Here is a 9,264-nt window from a genome sequence, read left to right as displayed (position 1 = left end):
AACAGCTTTATATGTGCTACTATTAAGTATAGATATCAGCTTTCAAAAAAGCAATGAGTTATGATACTCCCTAAGTATTTACCATGTACATTTGAGGCTTTATATCTAGTAAGAATTTATTAAAATGTAATAGATTTATCAATTATACTCTCCACTCAGCCTACTTTAATGTCAAATAATCCAATACAAAATTATTTCCAACTCATAGTTTGTATTCACTATTGGATTCGTAGTGTAAATATTTCTCTGATCTCATTGTCAATGGCAAATCAAATACAGGTACACGGTTCATTGCCTTCATATCAAAATCTCTGGCATATCTTCATGGCAAATGTTACTATGGGGAATGAAATACCTTCTTATAAAAATCAAGACTCTAGCCTCGAATCTGCCAATCATTTTTGAGGCTCTATAGGCAATCACTGTGAATCAATTAGGGTTGTAAATGACTTGACAGCCATTTTCTAGTTCAGGTTGGCTCAACTTCCACATTCAGTCTCATGCCTCTCTACTTTTTGTTGTTGTTGATATGGGGCTTCACTATGTATCTCTGGCTTGCCTGGACCACAACCAACCTTGATGGTTATCTGTCCTTTAATATCTTCCTTCCACTAGGCTGGATTAGGAAGGTCTCACACTCTTGTGGTTGTGGAATGTCTTATAGCTTAATCACAAAAAGGTTGAATTATTCAGCACTGTTAAAGCTTTCCTGAAAACCAAAACACGACTGAAGGCTGAATTTGGTGACATATGCCTTTAATTCCATCATTCAGGAGAATGAGGAAGGTGGGTCTCTGTGAGTTTGGTCTACATATCAAGTTCCAGTCCAACCAGAACTATATAGTGAGAATCAGTCTTAATATTTGCTTGGCAATAATCATTAAACAAAAACTTGTTACCTATGAGCCCCCAATCAGATGCAATATAATTGCTCATGAGATCTGTGTCAAAGCAAATGAACTCTTCAAGGCATAGTTTGTGAGTTACTTGGCATGTAACGTCTCCTTCCCCACCCCACAGATAAAATAAATTTAGATGTCTTGGAAATTTCTCTGAATATATCAATTAACTTCTTCCATTTATTCCAAGGCTCTGTTTGAATGCATGATCTTAATGAGACTGTCACTTAAATTTGTGCTCCTCAAGTCACTCAATGCCAAAAATAGCAATTATAGTAACAAATATGTTCCTGCTTAGAAAATAAGAATAGTTAATGTTCTTTGACCAGTTCTACTTCAGAAAAATGGTACCTACTGATACACACTTACGCCATAATAGGTTTATATTTCTGTAGAGGATAATATTAATGAAGTAATTCCATTCTATAGTGGAGATTGCTATGAGAATATTCCTAGAATGGGAGCAAGGGAATGGAAAGTGAACTAGCACAAACAACTGAAGGTATACTGGAATGAATATCAAATAAACCTTCAACAGGGAAAGCAAGGGGACTGCCGTTGAGGGTGAGGTATCTGAGTTATATGACAGCCAAACTAGTTGGAAGTTTTATGAAGTTTATGTAGCTCTGCACAGTTATGAGGCAAAAAGAATTTGACCTGAAAATAATTTCGTTCAATTTTCTAATACTTAGTCTTTAGTATCTTTAGTCTTCAGTTAACTTTGAGGTAGTTTCTATTATCAAAACCCCAGGCATATAAGTGAAGGCACTGCATTGTTAATGTGCTTTTGAAATTCTCACAAGAAAACTGTGTCTCATGCTTCTTGCAAACAGACTTTACTCCTTTCTATTAAGGCTGTGTTGCTTTGTTTTCTTCTGGATTAGCTGAACAAAGTACAGTTCTCGGGTAGAAGGCACTAAATGAAATATTTAAGTGTTGGTGTATAGTTTTCCCATTTTCAAGACTCTCAGCTCAGTGTTCATTCAAATTTTTATGGGGTTTTAATTTTGAATAGTTTAAAATTTTAGCTTAGGAAAAAATGTGAAAATAGCATTCTAATAACTTTATATCATGAAAAATGATTTTTTAATAATTTTCTTCTGAGAGTATTTTCCTCTAGTACATTTGATTTTTAAAAAAACGAGTACTTTTATGCTGTTGTGCATTTTGCACAACGCTTTAATGTATTTGAGGGAGCATGAAGTAGGGAGGCCAAATTAGGTGTTCTTCCCAATGTCACATGCACCAGGATTCTAGGCAGCTCTGTTGTCTTAGGAAAGAAGAGAATGATATTAAAGAATCTTTGGCTCCTATTGGTGTCCCTGAGCATTATCATGGAAACATACACAATGCCCAGCACAATTTCCAAGGAGGAATATCAACTGCATAAAATCAACATGGGAGCAACAACACCTGTCTGAGCAGGGCAGATGTAGTTACTTGATATGGGAGGGTCTTCTGTTTTGTGTTGATTTTATTGGTTAATAAAGAAACTGCCTTGCCCCTTTAATAGGACAAAAGTTTAGGTAGACGGAGTAGACAGAACAGAATGCTGGGAGAAAGAAGCTGAGTCAGGCAGTCGCCATAGCTCTCCTCTTCAAGATGGACGCAGGTTAAGATCCTTCCCGGTAAGACACCACCTCGTAGTGCTACACAGATCGTTAGAAATGGGTTAATCAAGATGTGAGAGTTAGCCAGTAAGAGGCTAGAGCTAATGGGCCAAGCAGTGTTTAAAAGAATACAGTTTCTGTGTAATTATTTCGGGTAAAGCTAGCCGCGTGGCGGGATGCAGCCCCGCCGCTCCATTCTACAGTTACTCCATTTACAAAGATGATATTTTCTGCATTGTAAAGTGACATAAGGACCTGAAAATCACATCATGTTCCTAGCAGAAACATTTTCTTAAATACACCTCTACAGCTTTATCTCCTTGTTCACCTTCACTTATGCATGTGAATCTTCATGGTCTTTCTCTTATTGTAATGTAATATAAAGAGGGAGGACTAATGCGTTGTGCAAACATTTTAAGTTTTTTTTTAATAGTAACTATGGAAACTAATGACCCATGGATTTGGGGGATAAGAGTCATTTCAATTTTAAGCAACAGACTAAGGGTTGTAGAAATAGCTCAGTGGTTAAAGAGCACTGGATGCTCTCTAAGAGGACATGGGTTCAGTTCCTAGCACCCGCACAGTGTCTCCCAACTATCTGTGACTCCAGTTTCAGAATATCTAACTCTCCTTTAGCATCTGATTGTACCAGAGATGCACATGCTAATGTCCACACATCCAGGCACACATCACACATGCAAAAGGAAGTATTAAAGAGAGGAGAAGGAAATGTTTCTTTCAAAGACTTGAGTAAATGTTCACAAAAACATTTCAATCAAAATATGTACTTTGGCTTAAAGTCTTGCTTGGTCTTCTTATGTGTGTATGTTCGGGCCTTAGTAAGTCCGAGTCACCTATAAAGTTGAAATCTTTCTATAAGATAAACTACCAATTTGGATTTCCACTGCTTGTCCATCTCTTCAGTGCCACATGTTTTATTCTTGCCTGGACAGCTGGTGACTAGACCAAGGACTGTGTTAGATCCCCAGGAAAGCCATCCTTTACTTTCCCTGGTTATATTTTCTTTTGAAGTCATTTTGTACAATCCTTAAAGAGTTTTCTTTAAAGTTTAAAAATTGAATAATAGTGTGAAGAAGATAGAGCTGAGATGTCTTCCTTAGTATTCCAGTGTTGGAATTTCTCTAAATACGATTTTCTACAAGATACATAGCAGTATTAATTCATCACAATAAAGGCTGCTGCACTGTTATGTCTGTGCCTGGCACTGCGTGTGACTTCCCATTGTAATTGGAGTCTGTTTAGTTATATTCAATATTGTTTTTAACTTTTAAAATTTTGAAAGTAACTTGTAACAAACAGTTTAAGAGCATTTGGTCTTCCTTTAGCCACACAAAACACGTCTCTGCAGCATTTAACTAAAGGATGGCACGGAGTTGACTATAGAGAGAGCTAAATACAAAGGGCTTGCCAAATCAGTCTTGCTTTTTTCTTATGCTGTTAGTCTTAATCTCTAAGTTATGTTCTCTGTATTAAAATATACAAGGTCCCAGCGAGTGATTCTTATTATATATATATATATATATATATATATATATATATATATATATATAATTGTTAATCAGTTAACAAAATACACTGGACAGGGAAAGTTAATATTCATTTACTTCCAACTAATCAATATGAAAAAAATTTAAGGTTCAAGAAAATTTATCTCACATTCACATTTCTGTTAAAACAATTCTTTTTCCTGTGGACAGCATTTTACTCAAGTTTACCCTTTCACTGGGATGACCAGACAGCATTAAATTATGCATAAAATAAAAATATACCCAACACATTTATAATCCACTTTACTTCTCCAAACTTTACTTTGCTGGAAAGTAACAAGGACATCATATTTTTCTTGTTGGGTTTTTCCTCGAAAATGGTCTTGGATTTACCCCAACATCCTATAAATCTACTCAAAACTTGTGTCTACTATTCCTGTGCGTTCCCTAGAAAACGGTAGTATTATGTTAAGAGCATGATTAGTATGTGTATGGAGGGATATCAAATGAAAAGAAAAATCGTAAAATATTAAGGATACTCATCTCTTCATGTTTTAAGTTTTAACATTTACAATGCTGAGGTCTATTTGAATAAAACAGAAATAAACAATGGAGGTTACGAAGGAGCACATTTCAACCCAAGGATAGCTCTCATTGGAGTGCATCTGACAAGCAGCTAAAATCTTTAATGACTAAATTTGAATGTCATCAACATTAGGATTCCCAAATTCTTGGAATTTCAATTTTTAACAAATTGCAGGACATGGACACACAACTTTGTTGATTGTCTTTAGTATGGAAGAATGATCTCTCTGAAAGAATAAAATCCTAGTTTTATAAATGGGTCAAAAAGAATTGATTTTTTTATTTATATTTCAGAAATGTAAGCAACTGAATGAAATGGTTTCATATAAATTTTTACATCCAGCAGTAGTGGCACACTGTTCGTACATTAATTCTATAAGAAAATGTACAACCTTCTTTTCTGCTAAGTAAGATTCGTCAAGTGTTCTTGGATGGAGAAAAAAATAAAGCCTCTTTCATTGCTGGCTGAATGAATGAAGTAACAAGAGTATGTCGTGTTTCTTTCAGCAGTTAATGTGTCAGTGAAGTTACTGCCCAGGGGTGTGTTCATATTGACATGAGTAATACGGGGGGGGTCTTACAATTTTTCAAAAACATAAACGCCCAATTTGAAAACTTTACAAAATAGGCTATTAGATTTTGCAGCTGAATTTGCCCAGGGACATGAAAGTCCTGAAGCAGTTATTTTAAGTGTACTTCTGTAGCTCCATTCCTAGCTGGCTGTTCTTCGATTCCCTAATCACACAGAAATGCATTCTTATGAAGTTAAGCCGTTGAAGACACAGAATGCTGATGACATTTCTCTTTATCTGACTTATCTAAAGAAAACCCAGTTAGTGGTAATTCTACCAAATACTTTTAACAGTCACATAAAATTTTAATTGATTTTCAAACAATACAACGGTGCCATGAATCCAACCACACAGAATATAAGCCTTAAGCCCACTAGGTTTAAGCGGTTGTGTCTTTGTAGACTAAACTATGTAAAATAGAATCTGATAACTCCCTGGTGTTAGAGGTAGACAGTTTCCTTTCAAATCCTAGGTTTGGTCCTTTATTTTATTCAGCAGTGAAAGCCATGAATACAGAACGAATAACAGCTGTGTTACAATTCTCAACCATGACTTCTAACGTCAGAGAATTCAAAGTATGAACATAGTACACAGTAATGAAAAGTATCAAAAATTAGTTTACCTCAAAGAAGATAAATAAAACAGGTATATCCCACCAATACATAAACAGATGTTTGTGCTACAGTTAAAATTTGCTGTATACAAAAGATCATAGTCTCCATAATCAGCTTATGGTAGAAGCAAGAATACATGAGCCATTTAAATTGTCAGACATTATGCTTTATAAGGTATGCACAGAAGTTCAAGCAATAAATACATACATTAGTTCAAAGCCTTACAATAGCTACGCAAAGCAGATGCAGAAAAGCAGGTTTGCTATTACTAGCAAGCAATGATAGAAGAGTAAAAATCCATGAAATGCATTAAAGCAACATTTTTCTTAGAAAAAGTCTGGTCATTTATGGGTCCACCAACATTTTTACATAATATGCACAATTATCAAAATACAGACCAAGCATTTCAGAAAACTCCAAAAAACCTAAAATCTATTTTCAAAGCAATTGCAGTTTTGGAGGTTTTTCTGGTATAATGTGCAAGCAGCTATTTTTTAAAATTGTATTCATATAAAACCCATGCAAAACTCTACAGGTATATGCATTCTGTGGCTGAGACTTCCTTTCAAAAGTTTTGAAACTGAGGTATGCATACTTTAGCATTGTAGTCTTAGGCCACCCTCCTGATGGTACAACTCTCCCAGTTCCTTCCAGTCCATCAAAGCTTTTTGGACATGCACCCGAAAGATTCATTCCCTTTCAGATAATCCTGACAGCAGTTTCCTAGACATCCTTCAGAATACCAATCTCTCTTTTGATACCATGTCAATAACTTCCGGTTCGTTGATCATGACCCAAAGACAAACAGAATGAAAAGTAGCAGTCACTGTGACGTTCTCATGTTTCATGCAATCTGCCATAATTGTTCTAACTTTTTTCTCTTTTTTTCCTTTTTTTTTTCCTTTTTTTCTTTTTTTTTTCCTTTTTCGTTTTTTTCTTTTTTGCAGAGGTAGAAGCTTTCAGAAAGCCTTTTGGGTAAGTGGGAAAACCCTTTTGAAAGCCGTTATGTCCTTTTATTTGGTGTGATAGATGACTGGGTATCTCTCTAACTCTATTTGCTGATTTCAGCAAAGGATAAACATTGAGCTTAGTTTGCAAGAACCGGCTCCATCACACGGAACCGGGACATATGTTAAGCTCTAGCAGCCACCTTCTGTCAAAACTGTTTGTAAAGCAATAACCATAATCAGGTTATGAGGTCCCTTGGTTGGGGGAAAAAGTATTATCAAGACTTGGCACAGCACATGAAAAGCAACACGTAAAGTCTCTAGGTTTTAAGCAAACATCTGGCTATGCTATCTTCAACTACACCATAACGTATTATCATAGTTTTGGGGTTTAGAGTTGTCAAGAAAATCAGCATTCCAACAATTTGGCCTGCGCAAGTCTTTGAAGGGAGTGTGGTAGTGTTTATATCCCATATAAGAAGAGGCAGAAGTATATGTAACTTTGGTTTGACTGAAAATAAATACCATGGGCTACACTTGCTATAATCTTTCCTTTCAGTGTAAAAACTCAGCTAGATCACTTTAAAATCAATAGGAAATTAATTTTTGGCTTTACTAGACCTTTTATGTTTGGTTCCTACTTTTTGTTTTTTATTTTTATTATAACTTAAGACTATAAAAAAATAGTACACGACAGAGATTAAGACCATACAAGACATGTACTTCTAACAACATGTACTCACCACCAAAAAGAATTGACTGGATGGAGAAAACAAAAACACAATGTACTATATATATATAACAATACGCAATCTGCATTTGCATCAAGTACACAATTGTTTTGGTCAGTGATCCACATTTGTTGCTTTCTAGCATGTCATAACTTCCACTGCAGATTTTGTCCTCACCTCTGTCTTTAATGAAAGCAAATCTTCATTGCTTTTAGATGGACTTTTGGCCTCAGAAGATTACTCTGTGACTGAATGAACTCTTTTAGTTGTGGTGTTTTTTTTTTTTATTTTTGTCATATTTGTTTCTTTGTTTAGGGCTAAATGAAAAGATCCCAGAGGTCATCAGAAAACAGCAGGTAGTTCATGGAAAAGGTTCCTTTGTACTAATTGAAGTTACAGAAGGCTGACCAAAGCGTGTGGCTGCTTCTGTCCTGGAGCTCTTGGCCATGGTTAGAGTTGGCTTTGGTTTGCAGCTGTAGCCTTTGACTGTGTTTGCAGGTAGACAAAGCTTTATCACAAGGAGGTATAGAGTACAGTTGTAAGATCTATGCAGATATGCAAATGTTTCTATGGTGCTTGCACAGATAATGTTAGCTTAGGATTGCACTTTACATCTCAACACTAACAGCACAGACTGGAAGCCTAAGGTTTTAGATGGTTGCAACAGTCTAATTACTGTGTTTTGTAATAACTAACTTATGTCATTTACAGTTGGTGGCACCAACATAAAAAACTAATGTTCTGTTGTTTAAAATTGAGCTAGATACAAGCAGTGACACTAATTTCTGATACTACTCCTGTGCAAATTAAAAAACAATAGCAACAAGTTGAACTTGACCAGCAATTGTTTCTAACATTACAACTACTGAATGCTGGAAAATTCACATTAATGAAACTAACACTATTTTTGGCAGTATATGAGGCGCATTTGCTTTCTATAGGACATGGATCCTCATATTCAGTCATTTCTTGAACCCTTAAGAGCCACATTTTTTTAAATGGGCAGAGCCATTATGGAAAGAACAGTTCTTTTTTTTTTTTCCCAAGAAAATCAGTTTTTTGCTTTTTTTTTCTAAAAAAGAAAAAAGAAAAAGAAAAGTAAAAATAAAGAAATAAATGATAAAGACAGAGAGAGAAGAAAACAAGCATTTTGCCTGTTGGTTCTGAATCCCAAAGGGCTGGCTTGATAAGTTCCTTTAGGGCTGTCTCCTTTATCCATGCTTAATAAATAGTCACAGTAAAAATGTGTCAAATATTCATGGTTGTGGAGTGGTTATGAAGGTCAGTGATATGTCCCTTCACACTGAGGTGTCACACGTTCATTCTCATTCCAGATCTTCAGATAAAGGCTCTTCCTCAATCTCTCTGTCATCCTCTAACTCCGGACTGTGATTGGCTGTTGTCACTAAAGACATGGGACAGTCTTCATCCTCTGCAATCACAGGTTCTTCCTTGACGTGGATCGAATGTCTGAAAAACATATGGAGGCAAAGAGTTTTACTGAATGCCAGGTAAGCAAAAGTTAAACAACTTTGCAATAAAGAGGTCAACTGAACGAAGACAAAGGAAGACCACCCTCCATTTCTCCCAGCTGCATCTGACAGAGGGCATAGGCTGGTTAGATACTTGGCCAGGGAACCATGGGGCCGGCTTCAGCAGAATGTGCGCATAGACTCCACATGCTGTGTTGGGTTGTTGTTCCAGATGAAACGTTTTGTTAGTATTTGTTATAAACAGAATAAGGGTAAGGAATATGAAGCAAATAAGTGGCGGACAAACCATTCAGTTGTTACAAACA

At 35.9% G+C, this 9,264-nt stretch overlaps 1 protein-coding gene across 1 annotated transcript in view; it reads right to left on the bottom strand.

Moving 5' to 3' along the window:
- Positions 1-4,205: 4,205 nt before the first annotated feature.
- The window catches only part of Foxp2 (forkhead box P2), a 494,130-nt gene continuing 489,071 nt past the window's right edge, over positions 4,206-9,264 (bottom strand). Inside the window, exon 19 of the mRNA XM_041675445.1 lies at positions 4,206-8,936. Within this exon, the coding sequence (XP_041531379.1) occupies positions 8,792-8,936 (145 nt within the window). The 3' untranslated portion in view covers positions 4,206-8,791. The remainder of the gene's footprint in view (positions 8,937-9,264) is intronic.

This window comes from Microtus oregoni, unplaced genomic scaffold (assembly GCF_018167655.1).
Source record: "Microtus oregoni isolate MIOR12 unplaced genomic scaffold, Mior012 000026F_ref0000081, whole genome shotgun sequence".
NCBI lineage: Eukaryota > Metazoa > Chordata > Mammalia > Rodentia > Cricetidae > Microtus > Microtus oregoni.
The sequence above is the reverse complement of the archived record's forward strand: the minus strand, read 5'-3'. Positions and strand labels throughout refer to the sequence as shown.